We start from the raw sequence: 23094 nt of genomic DNA on the forward strand, positions 1-23094 counted from the left end.
ATTTTACCCACTATCGGAGTGCATATTAAACAATAATAATGAATCTGCACCAGAATCAGATATAGATAGCTTTCAGTTGTACAAAGAACTAAAATGCACCCATCAGCCGTAACATTAAATAGTGCTGTAACAGGGCTTTAATGTTCCCTGTACCGTCCACTTTGCACATGACATCATGATGTTGTGCATAGGGGACAGGACCAGCCAGAACCCAGAAGCGCAGCAGTCCACAAAGCTTCTGGAAGACGTTCAATGCAGCTGTATACATGGCAGGGTGCATGTCTGTAGCGTTCAAAGGATGCTACAGGCATCACTGCTGTAGCATTCCTGGCTGCAGGGCGCTATTCCAGGCACCCTGCAGCCAATAGCAAGGGCCATGGGACAGCAACAGTGCCACCTACAGAGCCCTGCACTCTGTGCGGCGGCACTGGTCGCACATGGCCCTGACATTTAAACCACCTGCCTATTATATGGATATTGTATATGCCAAAACAGCTCTGACCCATCGAGACATGGACTCCACACAACTTCTGAAGGTGTCCTGTGGCATTTGACAAAAAAGACGTTAGCAGCAGATTCTTTAAGTCCTGTAAGTTGCGAGGTGGGGCCTCCAAGAATCGGACTTGTTTTTCCAGCACATCCAATAGATGCTCAATCGGATTGAGATCTAAGGAGAGGCCAAGTCAACACCTTCAACTCTTTGTCATGTTCCTCAAACTATTTTGACATTTTTTTGCAGTGTGGCAGGGGGCATTATCCTGGCTAAAGAGGCCACTTCCATCAGGGAATACTGTTGCCATGAAGGGGTGTACTTGGTCTGCAACAATGTTTAGGTATATGGTATGTATCAAAGTAACATCCACATGAATACCTGGACCCAAGGTTTCCCAGTAGAACATTGCCCACAGCATCACACTGCCTCCACCAGATTGCCTTCTTCTCATAGTGCATCCTGGTGCTGTCTTTTCTCCAGGTAAATGACCACATGCACCCGGCCATCCACATGATGTAAAAGAAAACGTGATTCATTAGACCAGGCCACCTTCTTCCATTGCTCCATGGTCCAGTTCTGATGCTCACGTGCCCTTTGTAGACACATTCAGTGGTGGACAGGGGTAAGCATGGGCATTCTGACCAGTCTGCGACTATCAGCCAAAGGGTTCTTATCTGCCGTCAAATTCTATATGCAGCAAGCTGCGATGTACTGTGTGTTCTGACACCTTTCTATCCTAACTACCATTTACTTTTTCAGCATTATGTGTTACAGTGGATTTTTTGTGAGATTGGACATTTGCTCCCCACTTGCATTTATGAGCCTTGGGCACCCCATGACCCTGTCGCCGGTTTACCGGTTGTCCTTTATTGGATCATATTCAGTAAGTACTAACCACTGCATAAAGGGAACACCCAACAAGATCCGCCATTTTGGAGATGCTCTAACCAAGTCATCTAGTCATCACAATTTGGCCACTGTTAAAGTCACTCAGATCCTGACGCTTGCCGATTTTTCCTGCTTCCAACACATCAGCTTCAAGAATTTTCACTTGCTGCCTAATATATCTACTGTATTGACAGGTACCATTGTGACGAGATGATCAATGTTGTTCACTTCACCTGTTATGGCTGATAAGTAGATATTCCGCACACTGTCCTGAAAAATTCTTTCACACCCTTTGTATTACAAGGGTTATTTACAAAGGTAAGAGTCACACTAAGAATCTTACTTAACATTCCAACCACAGTTGCCAGTGGTGAAAAGGACTTTAGTAAACTAAAATTGATAAATACATATTTACAATCCACAACGACCAGGAGAGGAAATCAGCTTTTTCTATTGCCAATTGAGAGCCAAAAATTAGTTGATGCCACAGCAAAGTCTAGGAAATTGTCTTTTGTGTAGGAAATCATAATAAAGTCCTTCTTTTAAGGGATTTCCCTTATGCTATATTATACATTTATATTGTTCATAATGTAAGCTATAGTCTATATTTTCTATTTCAGATATGAAATATTGTATATAGTGGCCCTGATTTAAAATTGGGCCAAATCTAACTTTAGTGCAAATAGTCATCAGGCCCCGTCCCTGTTGTTGCAAAATGTCTTGAATTGTGGGTCCGTGGGAAAGGAGTGGGGAAAAACAACACAATTTGCATCAGTTTAGCCCACCACATCCATACGGACCCGCGTTAAGCAGTATTGTCCTCCCATCTTGCCAACTTCCCTAGGAACTGGGTGGGTGGGTGGGTGGAGGTCTGTGGGAATACCGGAAAAATCGTGAGTCTCTCCTGCACCTTCTGGGAGAGTAGGTAAGTCTTCTCCAATTATATTGTATTGAGACCTGTTTTGCTGGTAAAGGTTTTAATTGACTTTTTACAAACAGTAATGCACGCTTGAAAAGATGTTTAATGTTTGAGCACAGGGACACAGTTTCCACAATGCATACTTAGTGCACTTGAAATCTCTTTTCTTTTTTTCTTGCAATTAAAGTCATTTCGTTTACATTTAAATAATTTCTTAAACTATTTACACTCCATTCACAAAACAGCAGTATATTGGAAAGCCATTTTCTCTAAAAAGTGCGCTGACCAAATGTATAGCATTACATGGAAACATATGGTACTAAGCCAGGTTAAATAACCATATCTCTTTGGACCACTTATGCACTGGATATTCTTGGTGTCTACTGTATTTGGTACAAAATAGGGGTGAGCAGGTTCGGATTTCTGAAATCAGAACCCCCACGAGCCCCCCGATCCGAGTTGTATCCGAGTCAGGCTCGACTTTTCCCGCCTGACTCGGATCTGAAATCGAGGCAAAACGTCATCATCCCGCCTTCCGGATCTCGTGGGTTTTGGATTCTATAAAAAGTACCCGCGTCAGCGCCATTTTCTCACTCGGCTGTGAACAGTGAAGAGGGAGGGTGGGAGTTAGGTCTGGCTGGGCTGTGTAGTGTAGTGCTGTGCTGCGCTGCTGTTGTCCATAGGGGCTGTGTCCACTCCTCCAAAGTCCATAGGGGCTGGCTGGGCTGTGTTGTGCAGTTTGTTGTCCATAGGGGCTAGCTGGGCTGTGTTGTGCAGTGTCCAAGTCCTAAAGGGGTGCTGTAGTATTGTCCAGGGGGTGCTCTGTCCATCAGGAGTGCTCCCCCAAGTGCAAAAAAAAAAAATGTTTCTGTGTTTGTGAATTGTGTGCGCAGTAGCCGCACGTGCATCAACAAAGTAGCGCAAAGCGTGCGCCTGTGTCATAAGGAAAGGGCCGGCTGGCTCGTCCGTTAAAGGGCGCTGTAACCCCCAAAGTGCACTCCAAAAAATATTTTTTTTTGTCTGTGTTTGTGAATTTTGAGCGCAGTAGCCGCACGTTCATCAACAAAGTAGCGCCAAGCGTGTGCCTGTGTCATAAGTAAAGGGCCGGCTGGCTCGTCCGCTAAAGGGTGCTGTAACCCCCAAAGTGCACTCCAAAAAATATATATTTTTTTCTGTGTTTGTGAACTGTGTGCACTGTACGTGCATCCTCAAAGCAGCATCGCCAAGCGTGCATCTGTGTCATAAGTAAAGGGCCGGCTGGCTCGTCCGTTAGAGGGTGCTATAGCCCCCAAAGTGCACTCCAAAAAATATTTTTTTTTCTGTGTTTGTGAATTGTGAGCACTGTAGCCACACGTGCATCAACAAAGTAGCGCCAAGCGTGCGCCTGTGTCATAAGTAAAGGGCTGGCTGGCTCGTCTATTAAAGGGTGCTGTAACCCCCAAAGTGCACTCCAACAAAAATAAAACATTTTCTTCTGTGTTTGTGAATTGTGTGCACTGTATGTGCATCCTCAAAGCAGCATCGCCAAGCGTGCGTCTGTCTGTTAAAAGGTGGTGTAACCCCCAAAGTGCACTCCAACAAAAGTAAAACATTTTCTTCTGTGTTTGTGAATTGTGTGCACTGTACGTGCATCCTCAAAGCAGCAGCGCCAAGTGTGTGTCTGTCCGTAAAAGGGTGGTGTAACCCCCAAAGTGCACTCCAACAAATATAAAACATTTTCTTCTGTGTTTGTGAATTGTGTGCACTGTACGTGCATCCTCAAAGCAGCAGCACCAAGCATGCGTCTGTCTGTTAAAGAGTGGTGTAACCCCCAAAGTGCACTCCAACAAAAATAAAAATTCTGTGTTTGTGAATTGTGTGCACTGTACGTGCATCCTCAAAGCGGCAGCGCCAAGCGTGCATCTGTCCGTTAAAGGGTGGTGTAACCCCCAAAGTACACTCCAACAAAAATAAAACATTTTCTTCTATTTGTGAATTGTGTGCACTGTACATGCATCCTCAAAGCAGCAGCGCCAAGCATGCATCTGTCCGTTAAAGGGTGCTGTAACCCCCAAAGTGCACTCCAACAAAAATAAAACATTTTCTTCTGTGTTTGTGAATTGTGTGCACTGTACGTGCATCCTTAAAACAGCAGCGCCAAGCATGCGTCTGTCCGTTAAAGGGTGGTGTAACCCCCAAAGTGCACTCCAACAAAAATAAAACATTTTCTTCTGTGTTTGTGAATTGTGTGCACTGTACGTGCATCCTCAAAGCAACAGCGCCAAGTGTGCATCTCTCCGTTAAAGGGTGCTGTAACCCCCAAAGTGCACTCCAACAAAAATAAAGCATTTTCTTCTGTGTTTGTGATTTGTGTTATGGTACGTGCATCCTCAAAGCAGCAGCGCCAAGCGTGCATCTGTCCGTTAAAGGGTGGTGTAACCCCCAAAGTGCACTCCTACAAAAAAAAACATTTTCTTCTGTGTTTGTGAATTGTGTGCACTGTACGTGCATCCTCAAAGCAGCAGCGCCAAGCGTGCGTCTGTCCGTTAAAGGGTGGTGTAACCCCCAAAGTGCACTCCAACAAAAATAAAATATTTTCTTCTGTATTTGTGAATTGTGTGCACTGTACATGCATCCTCAAAGCAGCAGCGCCAAGTGTGTGTCTATCTGTTAAATGGTGGTGTAACCCCCAAAGCGTACTCTAACAAAAATAAAACATTTCTTCTGTGTTTGTGAATTGTGTGCACTGTAAGTGCATCCTCAAAGCAGCAGGGCCAAGCATGCGTCTGTCCGTTAAAGGGTGGTGTAACCCCCAAAGTGCACTCCAACAAAAATAAAACATTTCTTCTGTGTTTGTGAATTGTGTGCACTGTAAGTGCATCCTCAAAGCAGCAGCGCCAAGCATGCGTCTGTCCGTTAAAGGGTGTTGTAACCCCCAAAGTGCGCTCCACAAAAAATAAAAAAATCTTTTTTTTCTCTCTTTGTGAATTGTGTGCACTGTAGCTGCACCTGCATCCACAAAGGAGCAGCGCCAAGCGTGCGTCTGTGTCCCATAAGTAAAGAGCCGGCTAGCTCATCTCTTAAAGGGTGGTGTAACTCCCAAAGTGCACTAGTCTCCAACAAAATAAAAAATTATTTTCTGTGTTTGTGTGCGCCTTAGCCGCACGTATATATCAATATAACATAAATGGAGGACAAAACTTTCTCCGATAAAAATAAAATAGGGAAAGATCAGGAACCACTTCCTCCTAGTGCTGAAGCTGCTGCCACTAGTCATGACATAGATGATAACATGCCATCAACGTCGTCTGCCTAGGCCGATGCCCAATGTCTTAGTAGAGGGCATATACAATCCCAAATGACAATGTTCAAGAAAATGACCTTAAAAAAAACATTTAAATCATCTGAGGAGAAACGTAAACTTGCCAATATGCCATTTACGACACGGAGTGGCAAGGAACGGCTAAGGTCTTTCCCTATGTTCATGACTAGTGGTTCAGCTTCACATGACGATGGAAGCCCTCCTCCCGCTACAAAAATAAAAATGAGTTAAGCTGGCAAAAGCACAGCGAAGAACTGTGCGTTCTAAGAAGATATCACAAATCCCCAAGGAGAGTCCAAGTGTGGTGGCGGTTGCGATGCCTGACCTTCCCAGCACTGGACGGGAAGAGGTGGCTCTTTCCACCATTTGCACGCCCTCTGCAAGTGCTGGAAGGAGCACCCACAGTCCACTTGCTGATATGCAAATTGAAGATGTCACTGTTGAAGTACAGCAGGATGAGGATACTGGTGTAGCTGGCGCTGAGGAGGAAGTTGGCGAGGAGGATTCTGATGGTGATGTGGTTTGTTTAAATCAGGCTCCGGGGGAGACAGTTGTTGTCCATGGGATGAAAAAGCCCATCACGGTCATGCCTGGGCAGAAGACCAAACATTCCGCCTCTTTGGTCTGGCAATATTTCTATCCAAATCCGGACAACAACTGTCTTGCCATATGTACCATATGTAAAGGTGAAAGGGGGGTACGGACATTAACCACCTAGGAACATCCTCCCTTATACGTCACCTGCAGCGCGTTCATAAAAAGTTACTGTCAAGTTCAGAAACTTTGGCTAAGACCGTAAGCAGTCCAGGGACACCTAAATCCCTTTTTCCTGTTGTATCCAAGCGCCTGCAAACCACACCGTCAACTCCCTTCTAGTCAATTTCCTCCTTAGTCAGGATCGGAAGTAGTCCTGCAGGCCATGTCACTGGCATGAATGACTCTCCTATCCGGGATTCCTCCGGAGGATCCTGCATTGCTACGCCTACTGCTGTTGCTGCTGGGAGTCGTTCATCATCCCAGAGAGGAAGTAGGAACACCACTACTCTTACTAAACAATTGACCCTCCAACAATCCTTAGCGAGGAGGATGAAGTACGACAGCAGTCATCCTGAAGCAAAATGGATAACTGAGCCCTTGACTGCTATGTTGGTGTTAGACGTGTGTCCGGTATCCACCATTAGTGCAGTGGGATTTAGACAATTGATGGAGGTAGTGTGTCTCCGGTTCCAAATCCCATCTAGATTCCACTTCAAGAGGCAGGTGATACCGAGACTGTACAGAAACGTCAGAAAAAGTGTCCTCAGTGTCCTGAAAAATGCGGTTGTACCCAATGTCCACTTAACCACGGACATGTGGACAAGTGAAACAGGGCAGACTAAGGACTATATGACTTGTGACAGCCCACTGGGTAGATGTATCACCTTATGCAGCAACAACAGCAGCGTCACCAGTAGCAGCATCTCAGAAACGCCAGCTTGTTCCAAGGCAGGCTATGCTGTGTATCACCGGTTTCAGTAAGAGGCACACCGCCGACAACTTCTTAGAGAAACTGAGGGAAATCATCGCCCGGTGGCTTACCCCACTTAGACTCTCCTGGGGATTTGTGATATCTGACAACGCCACAAATATTGTGCGGGCCTTACATCTGGGCAAATTCCAGCACATCCCATGTTTTTCTCACAAAATAAATTTGGTAGTGCAGAATTTTCTGAAAAGCGACAGGGGCGTGCAGGAGACGCTTTGGGTGGCCCGAAAAATTTCTGGTCACTTTCGCCATTCAGCGACTGCGTGCCGAAGACTGGAGCGCCAGCAAACACTCTTGAACATGCCCCGCCATCACCTGAAGCAAGAGGACGTGACGCGGTGGAACTCCACCCTCTATATGCTTCAGAGGATGGAGGAGCAGCAAAAGGCCATTCAAGCCTATACATCCACCTATGACATAGGCAAAGGAGGGGGTATGCACCTGACTCAAGTGAAGTGGAGAATGATTTCTGTGTTGTGCAAGGTTCTCCAGCCCTTCAAACTTGCCACACGTGAAGTCAGTTCAGACACTGCCAGCTTGAGACAGGTCATTCCCCTCATCAGGCTTTTGCAGAAGCAGCTTGAGAAAGTGAAGGAGGAGCTAAGACGGAGTGATTCCGCTTGGCATGTGGGACTTGTGGATGAAGCCCTTCATTTACTTTGCCAGGATTCCAGGGTGGTCAATCTGTTGAAATCAGACCACTACATTTTGGCCACCGTGCTCGATCCTAGGTTTAAAGCTTATGTGGTGTCTCTCTTTCCGGCCGACACAAGCCTGCAGAGGTGCAAAGACCTGCTGGTGAAAGCACTGTCAGCTGAAGCGGAACATGACACGTCAACAGCTCCTACTTCATTTTCTCCCGCAACTGGGGCTGCCAGGAAACAACTTAGGTATCCTAAGCAACCTGATGGCAGTGATGCAGGGCAGGCAGGACCAAGTTTGGACATCTGGTCCAGACTGAAGGACCTGGCAACAATTTCTGACATGTCTACTGTCACTGCATATGATACTTTCACCATTGACAGAATGGTGGAGGATTTCATCAGTGACAGCATCCAAGTAGGCATGTCAGACAGTCCGTACCTGTACTGGCAGGAAAAAGAAGCAATTTGGAGGACCCTTTTACAAACTGGCTCTATTTTACCTGAGTTGCCCCCTCTCCAGTGTGTACTCCGAAAGAGTGTTTAGTGCAGCCGGGAACCTTGTCAGCGAAAGGCGTAAGAGGTTGCTTCCACAAAATGTGGAGAAGATGATGTTCATAAAAATGAATTATCAACTCTTCCAGGGAGACCAGCCTCCAGAACGTACAGAGGGACTTGTGGTGGTGGATTCCAGCAGGGACGAATTAATACTCTGTGAGGATGAGGATGTACACAACACTGAAAAGGGTGAGGAATCGGTGGATGAGGAGGATGAGGACTACATCTTGCCTCCGTAGAGCCAGTTTGTGCAGGGACAGATTAATTGCCAGCCTGTTTTGTGGGGGCCCAAACGAACCAATCATTTCAGCCACAGTTGTGTGGCAGACCCTGGCGCTGAAATGATTGGTTTGTTGAAGTGTGTATGTCCTGTTTATACAACATAAGGGTGGGTGGGAGGGCCCAAGGACAATTCCATCTTGCACCTCTTTTTTTTTTTGCATTGTGTACTGTTTGGGGCCTAGTTTTTCAAACTGCCATCCTGTCTGCCACTGCAGTGTCACTCCTAGATGGGCCACGTGTTTGTGCAGCCCACTCGTATTGCTTAGCATAGTCATCCAGCTACCTTGGTGCAACCTTTTGGACATAAAAACACTATTGTGAGGTCTGAGGTGTTCAGAATACACTGGAAATTAGTGGAAATTAATGTTATTGAGGTTAATAATAGCATAGGAGCAGAAAAACCTAGAAATTCTGTGATTTTAGCTGTTTTTATGCTTTTTTTAAAAAAAAATACAGATCCAAAACACAAAACCCAGAACCCAAAACATGGAAGGGTGGTTTTGCAAAACCAATCCAGATCCAAAACACAAAGAAATATCCAGATCCAAAATCAAACACGAAAAGTGGCCGGTGCACACCCCTAGTACAAAAGTACTGTATGTCTTGGCAGCATAAGCAACTTTGGTGGAAGAAACTATATCTACAGCAGGGCCAGATTAACAATGGGGCGGATGGAGCTACAGCTCCAGGCCCCCATCTACAAATAGGCCCTTCATCATGATAGCATGATGATGGCCAGCCACCAGCTGGCCATAAATCATAAATATTAAAATTGTATTTTTATTTTCCTCACAAATTTTATACTTTTACACATTAAAGAGATATTGGTATTGATAGTGTAAACGCCCACATGGCACTGGCCACACTCACACAGCACTGGTCACACCTCCCGCACTTGTCCTAATAGGCCCTTCAGCATATTCAGCTCCAGGCCCATTTGGCCTTTAATCCGGCCCTGATCTACAGTACAGAACTTATGTAATGGAGAGTTTTTAGTTATGGGGTGGTAGACTACATGCCACCTCATCTTGCTCTGACAGACTTTGCAGCCCCAGCCCCATATAATGCAACAATTTCAGTGATATATATCAAAATCACAGTATGCAAGTTCGACAACACCACATTGACCTGTACATTCCACACCTGGGATGTAGTCAGGATGCCGGCAGCCGAAATGTCAACCGTCAGAATCCTGACACTGAAAACCCGGCATAGGACTAAAGATAGGCATCTAAATAACGATGCCTATCATTAGCCCCACGCCGAAATCCCGCCGCCCGGCATACAGAAAGTAGGAAAGTCGGGTGTCAGGAGCTGTTAGCCGTGAGGGGGGATGGTTAGGTTTAGGACCCCCGGGGAGACTTAGGGTTAAGCACCCCCCTAGAGGGTTAGGCTAGGGTGCGGGGAGGGGGTTAGTGTTAGACACCACCCCTGGAGTCTTTGGGTTAGGCACCCCCAAGGGAGGGTTAGGGGGGGGGAGAGGGGAGGGTTAACTATACTTACCAGCCGTCATCTGCATTTTCAGCTGTCGGGCTTCCAGGGTCGGGATTTGAACCAGTGGCTTTAAGCCGACGGTATTTCATAGCCAACCCCCACACCCTATTAGATTAGATTTACATTTTGATGCTTCTTAGTTGTAAAATCCATTACACTCATAAAACACAACTAACTCTTTAACCCCTGAAGGGCCTGTCTCCAACTTTGAAAATCTGTGCAGGTATCAACAGAGGAATGTTTCTTTTTACAGCGATTTTAAAGCAAGTGTGTTAAAAATGAATGGACAAAAGTCTTCCTTCAGAGGAGCATCACCCTCATGGGAAATCACATTCCACAAGACATGAGTGGAATTCTCAGTTCTCTTAGCATCTTGGTGCTGCTCACAAACTGGCTTAGTGTGCAAGAGATCTGAAAATATTAAATTACATATTGCACAGTTATTGTATTTATGTGTTTGCCTGTGTTAAATGTTTTGAAGTCAATTATCTATCTATTATATATGTCACTATGCATTATGAGCACTTTCATATACTGTAGCTTCTAAATTATTTATAGACACAAGATAGATAATACACGGCTATTAAATTTATGAACTGTCAACTATGATATGACAAGACTTGGAGCAGCACCACCCCTTACTACCCAAATTGTACTTACCTGTTCCCTCACCCTAACCATAGCCCCACAAATTGCCCCATGAAGCCGGTCGTTTCACCTAGGGCTCCTTTGGTTCTGTCATACAGAGCCAGCAAATCTATTTCACAGCAGTATTTTAAAATGGTGGAGGTAGGTGACTTTTTGATTGCAGCTTCTGATTGGTCCTCCTGCTCGTACACAACCCACCCCCATGCGCAGTGTCAGACAGACACAGTTTTTCTGAAACAGTCATAATGTTGAAGATGAAAAGTCAACTGTCCATAATATACACAGTGAGATTCAATATTCATAAATCACTTCCTTTAAGAAGGATTAACAAATAAAATATTTTAATTAATTTTTGAAGGTGTTTAATTGAACTGACCAACTGGAGATGACAGATTGTTTTGCTTTTTAGAAAATGGATTCAACAGTAAAATATTTCAGGCAAATCGGTAGCTGTAGTGACATTTATCTAAAAAAAATATATATATTTTAAACGTCACATGCACTTTAACAAGCACAACTTGTTATAATACAGTCTATTTAATGATAAATCCATGTAAAAATCATTCACACAATAAAATGAAGCATTAACTCTTCAACCTGTATACAAACTGTCCTGAGCTTCTAGAATCAGTAAACCTGTAAGGGGAAGCTTTGTTTTTACAGTGATGTTAAACTAAGTCTGCTGAAAAATGAATGGACAAAGTGTTCTTTCAGTGGCATAGCATCCTCCTGGGACATCAAACATGATGGGAATTTGCAAACTGTTGGTATGTTGTTGCTGCTCACAACCTGTTTTATTTTGCAACAGAATGAGATGGGCTATGGGCTGTCTAACCATCAAATGCACAAATATATTGTCTCTTAAGTTTTCGTATATCAACTTTCCACATCCTTGTACATCCTGAACACACGTGTAAACTGTTTAGAATGACCGGTATTTGTATATACAGAACGTTCTCTTCTTTTTGTGTACACATTTAACTATATTCACTGTAGTATAAACTATGTATACAGGAGGATTAGTGATCCGTAAGAATATTTAGAACAGATATTATTATTGATATTTTTCCATTTCACGTATGTGCTTACATGTACAAATATGAAACTACTCATAACATCTTCCCATTACAATATATGGATACAAATTACATCAAAATAAAATAATCTGTGTTGGTTAGTGCACAGGTTGAGTTGTTAAAATATAGTGTACAGAGCTCATAGAAGTCTATGCAGTTTCAGGTAAAAGTTAATAATCGTGTTGTTGCTTACCAGTGAAAACAGCCAGAAGTACCACACAAATAATCAGTGCAACAAAAACCTTCATTTTGGTTGTCCCGTCTGCTTGCTGTTCCAGAAATGAACACCACGTATGAAGAAACAGACCTCTTAAAGGTTCAACGTCAGCTAAAACTGCCCCCCCCCCCTCTTTCCTGAAACCTTTATATGGTCTGCAGCAGGTTGGTATAGACACTAACATGTGATCATTCCAGGAATTTATATGTGTGACTTCCCCCAACCAATGATTAGGTGCAAGTAGAAGGAAATAAAATATATGCTATGGTGAATAGTAGCATTATTTAATGTTGCACTGTAAAGTCACTCAGCCTTTCCAATCTTATAATAAGTGATGATGTAGGATTTTCAAACAAACAAAATAAATATCAGTGTTATTAGTGTACAAGGACAATTTTCAATGAAATGTCCCCATTTACAATGTATTGGCAGCAGGCCCTGTGCAGCAGGGAGGCGCCACCGCCTTCTCCATTTGCCAAGCAGCTTCTGAGATTTTGTTACCAGTGGGTGCCCGGCCACTCCTTCCCTGGAGATGAAGGTTGAAGCTCACTTCTAAGCTCCCCCTTCCAGCTCCTGCAGTGGGTGTAGGGATGAGACGTCATGGCGTCATGACGTCTCTCCCACAGTGCCGAGCGCTCGGCACGACAATTAGCCTCTTCCTAATTGTAATTGACTAACCTCCAGCAGGCAGCAGTAGAGATATAACCATCTGGACAGCCCACTGGTGACCTGAGTGAGTGTCCTATGTGTTTCTTGGGGTGCTGGCGGAATGTATCTGAGGGTTCCCTAAGCATTGTTACAGTGTTTGCTATGGATCTGTGCTGGGAGCAAATGACTCTTATACATACATGCCTACCCTCCCAGTTTTTCGCGGGAGGCTCACGATTTTTTAGGTAACCCCGCACACCCCCGAAAGGGTAGGCATTTCTCTTGCATTCTTCCTAATGAAGTGGGCAGAATTTGGAGAATTTCAGCGGTGATAGAGGGTACCCGTGTAGGGGGCGGGGCTTAATGACGCGATTCTCCATGAATCGTGTCATTTCGCTCTGCAACCTATTTAAATTTAAGCCAATCGCGGCAATTTACCATGAAGGGGGTGGGGCTTAATGACGTGGCTCATCAGGCCCCGCCCCATCACAGCCCATCTGCTTGTCCTCCCTGGGCTTCTCCTGGTTGACCCGTTCTTAAGGGTGGCAAACCCACAATATATGTTTTAAGTGGTTTGTTTTTACATGTTGTCTACTAGTAGTAGTTGTGTTTTATATATTTTCTTATAACTTTTGGAGTGCCTTTTTACCTAACTGTGAAATAAACTTCATATATATATATTTCTTAATCATGTTCATTTGATTCCTTTTACAAACCCTCATACTGAAGCGCAAGGGATAATACTAAAGGCAGGGGGACAGTGGGGCCAATTCATCATTGGAGGCCGTATGGCCCTCGATGATTAAGTATTGAACTCGCTGTGAGGGATACTTAAATATCCAACTCGCAGAGGGGGTAAACTTGACACCGGAGCAATTCATCATTACTCTGGTGCAGGGACAGCTGCTCCAAAAAGCAAGTGTCCCGTCGGTTAGTATCATAGCTACAGAAGTAGCTGCACTACTTACCTGCTCCCCGTCGTCCTGGCTACGTATGTGTGACCTGTGGCCACGCATGTGCAAAGCTGCCGGGGAGGTAGTGAGGAGGCGGCAGAGGGATCCGCTCAAATTCCTCTTTGCCTGCCCGGAACTCCTTCCCACAGGAAAAAGTGGGGATCCGAGAACAAGGACCGTCTGAAAATGGTGCTTGGATTCGCAAGCAAACTCCGAAAACTTTCAGTTTTCAGAGTTTGCTGAATATCAGGTGGTCCATTTGGGACCTCTGATGAATAGCCCAGCAACCAAAATATGCAGAAACTAGCATTTACACATGGTTACCGGGCCATTTATCGATGATGAATAGGCCCCCGTGTCTTTTAAAACAAACACCATTAAGGGGCATTGTGTTCTTAAAGGGTCACTGTAAAATTTAAAAAATGGCATTAGGAGCATTGTGTTCTTTTTAAAGGGGCACTGTGTGTTTCATTAAAAAAAAACATTTAGGAGCAGTGTGTTGTATGATGTCATTAATAAACTCAGTGCAGCAGTGTGACACAACTTTTTGACACCTGGTCAGATCTAAAAGAATTGCCCCAAATTAGTGACACTTCTACTGTGACTCAATCCGATATGGTAACCATTTATAGAATGGTGAAGGATTATTTTAATGACAGTGTACAAATAAGCATGTCAAACAGTCTCTTTGACTACTTGGAGGAAAAAAAGGCAATTTGGAAGCCCTGGTAAAAATTTGCTTTGCTTTACTTAAGCTGCCCACCCTCCAATGTGTACTTGGAAAGAGTTTTCAGCATAGCCAGGAACCTTGTGAGTGATCGGCTTAGGAGGCTAAGTACTTCCTCAAAATGTGGAAAAGATAATGGCTATGAAAAAGAACTACAAATTCCATGAGGAAGACCTTTCCTGCCAATTACATCAAAGTGCAGAAAATGTAAAGGTGGATTTCAACAGGGATGAGTTAATATTGTGTTATGATGAGGGTGAGGGTGATAATGGTGTCATCCTGTCACTGTAGAGATCATTAACACTGTTAGCTGCCTTATGCCCACTGGTCGCTGTTTTTGTTGGGGCCCAAACAAACCAAGCACTTCAGCAATAAAATTGCCAGTCACTGTCACTGAAGTGCTTGGTTTATTAATTGGTGTACTGTATGTCCTTTTCGAATATAAAACATATGACAATTCCATCTTGCACCATTTTTCTTTTCTTTATGGGCTGTATTTTTGGGGAGCATTGGGGATTGTCTTTTTTTGCATAGACAAGCATTTGTATTGGTCATTTTTAATTAGAAAATAATACAATATTAATAGCCAAGGATTCCTAACCGGTTGAAACAAGAAGCCAAGAAAATTAATAGTTACACTGCAGAGCTGCAAACTCTAAATCAGCCTATCTTTTACTAATAAATATTAGGAGGCTGACCTGCTGGCCATACTACCCCACCTCACTTCAATTGGGTAACACACCCCAGTAGTACATTTATGGGGTACTCCATAGATTATGAGAGATTATACCATATTTTTCACTAAATCTAGTCCACAAGCAGAGAGATTTTTGCTTATCCATGATCTACAAGCTTGCAAGCATTTCTATTGACTGCTGTTAAATTAATACATGTCTCTAGTACATATTACTTAATTATACCAAATATGTTCCATAATTCTGCAAAATAAAATAATTTTGTCTTATTTTATCTTAAATTTTCCTTCCTTCCTTTACCTGCCTTCTACTATATACATAATCCACCTTTCTTTCCCTGTACTGCCCTCGGGCCTCTGATCTAGTTCTTGATTAATGAAAACATTCTTGGTTTCTATGGTGTTGTATAGTTGATTAAACTGACATCCTGGTTGCCACTGCTATGTGGCAATGTTTTTTAGATGTGCTATTTTCTTTTAAACTGCGGTGTGTTTGTGCGGCTGCTCTGTTGCTTAGTTTAGACAAGCAGGTCATTGGACAATATTGGTGAACATGCCCAAAGTACATTATTTTATCTGTTTTTATCAATTTTGAAATAAGTATAGATAAAAAACCAAAACACATGAGTGTGGATTTACCAAAACAATGAATTAGAAGCAAAACCAAAACACGTGGGTCAGCACAAATCTCTACTTGAAACTATAGGGCTGTTGTAAAGTGAGTATGATTGCATTGCATAAAGCTGCCTAATGGTATCGCCAGCCCTGCTTAAGGGTACGAAACAGGATTCATGTTGCACTTCTCCATTTGTAAAGAGGAGTGCTGCTGTAGGAATCTTTCCCTGGAGCATATTTACCAATATTTGTGAATAGGTTTGCAGCATATCCACAAATACTAATGATCGTGTGGATGTGTTTATGGGGGAGCCCCTGTTTTCTAGTTTCCATGGGGGCTGCTAAAATTATGAATTTACCAAGCATTCCGAGCTGGGCCCCTGTAGATAATGCCATCTTCATATGGCGTTAGCCTTTGTAGCCTATAGGCTATATTCCACAATGGATCCGACAATGGTCGCTCACACATGCGCAGTCGGCAAACCTTACATGGGCTGTAGTACAGCCCAGTGATCACTTTCTTACCATCACATATGTTTATAAATAACATAATAAATATGCACAAAACAACTTACAGTTACCAAGCAGCAATCAAGTTTAATATCTCTCTCCTCAGCCTCTAATATCTCTCCTCTCCAAACTGCTCACAACAACAACCTCAAAGGTATGCCTGTTTGGGGCGTTTTTATATGCTTGGCCAGTGTGAACATGTCATGTGAGTGCTTTTGGAGTATGATGCTTGCATTCTTCTGTGTGCTTTTAAAACTCTCTTCAGTTCTCAAACTTAATTATTGTCGCACGTGTTGAAAAAATACCATGTACATTTGTATGCGAGTTTTGTCTCGCACTATAGACTGCACACACATTGGGTACCACCTCGGAACAGGGCGCATGTATATCTAAATCGTCATCATGGCCATTCTACCAACGTCCAGGTTGTTTGTGATGCAAAACTCAAAATCATGAGTGTAGTAGTTGGCTACCCTTCTTATGTCACAATGCCTTTATCCTCAGCCAGTCATCCCTCCAGAACAAATTTGAGGCCGGTCAAGTGCTACAGATAATTTAAAATAAACGGAATATCAACTTCCTGTGTAACACATATATGTTAAAAAATAGAAACACTAGTTGAGTGAAAACATAGCTTGCATTATAAAATATAGCCACACCATCATTATACGCTATCAGAAATTGAAACACCACTCACAATATAAATTTAAGGTAAACAATACAGTAGAAAAACAAAAATGGTATCATTTGGACACAAATTGTTAAAGATTCTCACACGGATCTGAATGCCCTAGTAATACTTAAAATAAATAAGACATCTCATATAAGGAATAAATAACAGAACCCCTATTAACTAGTAGGACACTGATAAGGGAATAAATAAATATAATTCTCATTTACTAGTAAAATAATAAGTTTTCATAGGAGCTTAAATAAAAATTTGGGTACGAAAGGAGATTCTTTTTAAAGTGGAAAATATTTTAATCACCTTTCTAATACTAAGCACTACTATTGGTTATTAATATAGATACTTCACTGCTATTGTAACTATATACTTTAGGAATAATCATAATAAAGGTTATGTTTTAAATGGAATAATTGTCACATAGATATGAATACTGTATGTCCGCTTGGGGGTAGATGCCCTGAAGAAGAAAACCCTTTTCTTTTCATTTTTCTTTTGAATGTTGTCTCTGGGTGTAAACCTAGTGTATATATTACTGTTCTCTCCTGGTGTAAACCTGGCATATATTACTGTTCTCTCCTGGTGTAAACCTGGCATATATTACTGTTCTCTCCTGGTGTAAACCTGGCATATATTACTGTTCTCTCCTGGTGTAAACCTGGCATATATTACTGTTCTCTCCTGGTGTAAACCTGGCATATATTACTGTTCTCTCCTGGCGTAAACCTGGCATATATATTATAGAGATGAGCGGTTCGGATTCTGTGGAATCCGAACTGCTCCGAACATAGGGGATCCGAGTCCACCCGAACGCTGTTCGGGTGTTCCCCGCCTGACTCGGATCCCCCGAACGGCGGCCGCCTGATGTCGGATTCTTGCTAGAGAATCTGACATCAGGGCTCCTATTGTGTAGGGCAGACCGCTGTGATAGCGGTCTGCCCTACACAGAACAAACACACAGACTCTCATTGGCTGCTGCACAGAGGGAGCCGGCTGGAGCCCACTCATGAGCTCCGTCTTCCGGCTCCCTCCTCGGCGCGTGGATGCAGAGCGGATGGCGCGGGAGCGGGGATTCAGGTAAGTTTTTTATTTTTTTATGTGTGTAAGGGCGGGGGGTGCTACTGGGGGGCACAACTACTGGGGGCATACTACTGGGGGGGGTCTGCTACTTGGGGGGGTATACTACTGGGGGGCCTGCTACTGGGGGGGCCATACTACTGGGGGGGGCTGCTACTGGGGGGGCTGCTACTGGGCGGGGTCTGCTACTTGGGGGGGCATACTACTGGGGGGGCCTGCTACTAGGGGGCATAATACTGGAGGCCTGCTACTGGGGGGGGCCTGCTACTGGGGGGCCTACTACTGGGGGGGCCTGCTACTGAGGGGGCATACTACTGGGGGGCATACTACTGTGGGCATTGTGTAAAAGGGGCACTACTGTGGGCATTGTGTAAAAGGGGCACTACTGTGTGTCGTAACATAAATAAGAGACTCTACTTTATGGTGTAATGTGAATCAGGGGCACTATGTGTGGTGTAATGTGAATAAGATTGTGCACTGTGACTCCTTGGGCCGTAGCCTACTTTGACTGCTGGCCGTACCCCACTGGGTGGGTGTACTACTTTTCATTTCTGCCACTGCTGTGTGGCAATGTTTCATAGATGTGCTTTATACCGTGGTGTTTGTGTCGTTGTGCCGCTACTCTGTCGCTTAGTAACCAGTCAGCTCACTGCAACCTTTGGCAAATAATATTGAAAACAATATTATAAGCTGTGAGGTGTTCTAAATTGACTGGAAATTAATGTTATTGAGGTTAATAATACTCTAGGAAGAAAAAAAAGACCAATTTATGTGATTTTAGCTTTTTTTCTCAATTTTTGTAAAAAAAATCCAAATCCAAACCCAGTCACCGCAGTTTGGCAAATCCAAAGCCGGACGACGAATTAGAACCAAATCCAAATCCGGCAAAAATGGTCCAGCGCACATCCCTAATATATTACTGTTCTCTTCTGGTGTAAACCTGGTGCATATATTACTGTTCTCTCCTGGAGTAAACCTGGCACATATATTACTGTTCTCTTTTGGTGTAAACCTAGTGCATATATTACTGTTCTCTTCTGGTGTAAACCTGGCACATATATTGCTGTTCTCTACTGGTGTAAACCTGGCGCATATATTACTGTTCTCTTCTAGTGTAAACCTGGTGCAAATATTACTGTTCTTTCCTGGTGTAAACCTGGTGCATATATTTTTGTTCTCTCCTGGTCTCAACCTGGTGCATATATTACTGTTCTCTTCTGATGTAACACAGGCACATATATTACTGTTCTCTTCTGGTGTAACACAGGCACATATATTACTGTTCTCTTCTGGTGTAACACAGGCACATATATTACTGTTCTCTTCTGGTGTAAACCTGGTGCATATATTACTTTTCTCTTCTGGTGTAAACCTGGCGCATATATTACTGTTCTCTCCTGGAGTAAACCTGGGGTATATATTACTTTTCTCTCCTGGTGTAAATCTGGCACATATATTACTGTTCTCCACTGGTGTAAACCTGGCGCCTATAATACTGTTCTCTTCTGGTGTAACACAGACTCATATATTACTGTTCTCTTCTAATGTGAACATGGCGCATATATTACTGTTCTCTTTTGGTTTAAACCTGTCACATATATTGCTCTTCTCTCCTGGTGTAAACCTGTCACATATATTGCTCTTCTCTCCTGGTGTAAACCTGGCACATATATTACTGTTCTCTTCTGGTGTAAACCTGGCGCATATATTACTGTTCTCTCCTGGTGTAAACCTGGCGTATATGTTACTTTTCTCTCCTGGTGTAAACCTGGCGTATATATTACTGTTCTCTTCTGGTGTAAACCTGGCGCATATATTACTGTTCTGTCCTGGTGTAGACCTGGCGCATATATTACTGTTCTCTCCTGGTGTAAACCTGGCACATATATTACTATTCTCCTCTGGTGTAAACCTGGCGCATTTATTACTGTTCTCTTCTGGTGTAATCCTGTCACATATATTACTGTTCTCCTCTGGTGTAAACCTGGCGCATATATTGCTGTTCTCTTCTGGTGTAAACCTGGCGCATATATTACTGTTCTGTCCTGGTGTAGACCTGGCGCATATATTACTGTTCTCTCCTGGTGTAAACCTGGCACATATATTACTATTCTCCTCTGGTGTAAACCTGGCGCATTTATTACTGTTCTCTTCTGGTGTAGACCTGGCGCATATATTACTGTTCTCTCCTGGTGTAAACCTGGCACATATATTACTATTCTCCTCTGGTGTAAACCTGGCACATTTATTACTGTTCTCTTCTGGTGTAAACCTGGCGCATATATTACTGTTCTCTTCTGGTGTAAACCTGGCGCATATATACTGTTCTTTCCTGGTGTAAACCTGGTGAATATATTTCTGTTCTCTTCTGGTGTAAACTTGGCACTTATATTACTGTTCTCTTCTGGTGTAAACCTGGTGCATATATTGCTGTTCTCTTCTGGTGTAAACCTGGCACATATATTACTGCTCTCTTCTGGTGTAAACCTGGTACATATATTGCTGTTCTCTTCTGGTTTAAACCTGGCGCATATATATATTGCTGTTGTCTTCTGGTGTAAACCTGGCGCATATATTATTGTTCTATCCTGGTGTAAACCTGGCATATATATTACTGTTATCTTCTGGTGTAAACCTGGCACATATATTACTGTTCTTTCCTGGTGTAGACCTGGCGCATGTATATCTTTTCTCTCCTGGTGTAAACCTGGCACATATATTACTGTTCTCCTCTGGTGTAAACCTGGCGCATATATTACTGTTCTCTTCTGGTGTAAACTAGGGGTGAGCGGGTTCGGATTTCTGAAATCCAACCCCCCCCGAGCTCCCCCGATCCGAGGCCGATCCGAGTCAGGCTCGACTTTTCCTGCCTGACTCGGATCTGAAATCGAGGCAAAACGTCATCATCCCGCCTTCCGGGTCTCGCGGGTTTTGAACCCTATATAAGGTACCCGCGTCGGCGCCATTTTCTCACTCGGCTGTGGACAGTGAAGAGGGAGGGTGGGAGTTAGGGCTGGCTGGGCTGTGTAGTGTAGTGTAGTGCAGTGTAGTGTTGTGCTGTGCTGCGCTGCTGTTGTCCATAGGGGCTGTGTCCACTACTTCAAAGTCCATAGGGGCTGGCTGGACTGTGTTGTGCAGTCAGTTGTCCATAGGGGCTGTGTCCACTCCAAAGTCCTGTGCAGTGTCCCAGTCCTAAAGGGGTGCTGTGGTGTTGTCCAGGGGGTGCTTTGTCCATCAGGGGTGCTCCCCCCAAGTGCTAAAAAAAATAATATTTTTTCTGTGTTTGTGAATTGTGTGCACTGTGGCTGCACGTGCATCAACAAAGGAGCAGCGCCAAGCGTGCGCCTGTGTCCCATTAGTAAAGGGCCGGCTGGCTTGTCCGTTAAAGGGTGCTGTAACCCCCAAAGTACACTCCAAACAAAAAAATATATATTTTCTGTGTTTGTGAATTGTGTGCGCAGTAGCCGCACATGCATCAACAAAGTAGTGCCAAACGTGCGCCTGTGTCATAAGTAAAGGGCCGGCTGGCTTGACCGTTAAAGGGTGCTGTAACCCCCAAAGTACACTCCAAACCAAATAAAAAAATATTTTCTGTGTTTGTGAATTGTGTGCGCAGTAGCCGCACGTGCATCAACAAAGTAGTGCCAAACGTGCGCCTGTGTCATAAGTAAAGGGCCGGCTGGCTTGACCGTTAAAGGGTGCTGTAACCCCCAAAGTACACTCCAAACCAAATAAAAAAATATTTTCTGTGTTTGTGAATTGTGTGCGCAGTAGCCGCACGTGCATCAACAAAGTAGTGCCAAGCGTGCGCCTGTGTCATAAGTAAAGAGCAGGTTGGCTTGACCGTTAAAGGGTGCTGTAACCCCCAAAGTACGCTCCAAACCAAATAAAAAAATATTTTGTGTTTGTGAATTGTGTGCGCAGTAGCCGCACGTGCATCAACAAAGTAGTGCCAAGCGTGCGCCTGTGTCATAAGTAAAGGGACGGCTGGCTTGACCGTTAAAGGGTGCTGTAACCCCCAAAGTACACTCCAAACCAAATAAAAAAATATTTTGTGTTTGTGAATTGTGCGCGCAGAAGCCGCACGTGCATCAACAAAGTAGTGCCAAGCATGCACCTGTGTCATAAGTAAAGGGCCGGCAGGCTTGACCGTTAAAGGGTGCTGTAACCCCCAAAGTACACTCCAAACCAAATAAAAAAATATTTTCTGTGTTTGTGAATTGTGTGCACAGTAGCCGCACGTGCATCAACAAAGTAGTGCCAAGCGTGCGCCTGTGTCATAAGTAAAGGGCCGGCTGGCTTGACCGTTAAAGGGTGCTGTAACCCCCAAAGTACACTCCAAACCAAATAAAAAAATATTTTCTGTGTTTGTGAATTGTGTGCGCAGTAGCCGCACGTGCATCAACAAAGTAGTGCCAAGCGTGCGCCTGTGTCATAAGTAAAGGGCCGGCTGGCTTGACCGTTAAAGGGTGCTGTAACCCCCAAAGTACACTCCAAACCAAATAAAAAAATATTTTCTGTGTTTGTGAATTGTGTACGCAGTAGCCGCACATGCATCAACAAAGTAGTGCCAAACGTGCGCCTGTGTCATAAGTAAAGGTCCGGCTGGCTTGACCGTTAAAGGGTGCTGTAACCCCCAAAGTACACTCCAAACCAAATAAAAAAATATTTTCTGTGTTTGTGAATTGTGTGCGCAGTAGCCGCACGTGCATCAACAAAGTAGTGCCAAGCGTGCGCCTGTGTCATAAGTAAAGGGCCGGCTGGCTTGACCGTTAAAGGGTGCTGTAACCCCCAAAGTACACTCCAAACAAAATAAAAAAATATTTTCTGTGTTTGTGAATTGTGTGCACTGTGGCTGCACGTGTATCAACAAAGGAGCAGCGCCAAGCATGCGCCTGTGTCCCATAAGTAAAGAGCCGGCTGGCTCATTTCTTAAAGGGTGGTGTAACCCACAATGTGCACTACTCTCCAGCAAAAATAAAAAAATATTTTCTGTGTTTGTGTGCGCCTTAGCCGCACGTATATATCAAATCGATATAACATAAATGGAGGACCAAACTTTCTCCGATAAAAATGAAATATGGAAAGATCAAGAACCACTTCCTCCAAGTGCTGAAGCTGCTGCCACTAGTCATGACATAGA

The 23094-nt window shown here is 43.8% G+C and overlaps 1 protein-coding gene across 1 annotated transcript in view; it reads right to left on the reverse strand.

Moving 5' to 3' along the window:
* Nucleotides 1-12154, reverse strand: part of CUNH17orf67 (chromosome unknown C17orf67 homolog) — a 53110-nt gene extending 40956 nt beyond the window's left edge. Inside the window, exon 1 of the mRNA XM_088473341.1 lies at nt 12019-12154. Coding sequence (XP_088329467.1) covers nt 12019-12073 — 55 coding nt within the window. The 5' untranslated portion in view covers nt 12074-12154. The remainder of the gene's footprint in view (nt 1-12018) is intronic.
* Between the last annotated feature and the right edge of the window lie 10940 nt (nt 12155-23094).

This window comes from Taudactylus pleione, unplaced genomic scaffold, assembly GCF_031769625.1.
Source record: "Taudactylus pleione unplaced genomic scaffold, aTauple2 ptg000016l, whole genome shotgun sequence".
Lineage (NCBI taxonomy): Eukaryota > Metazoa > Chordata > Amphibia > Anura > Myobatrachidae > Taudactylus > Taudactylus pleione.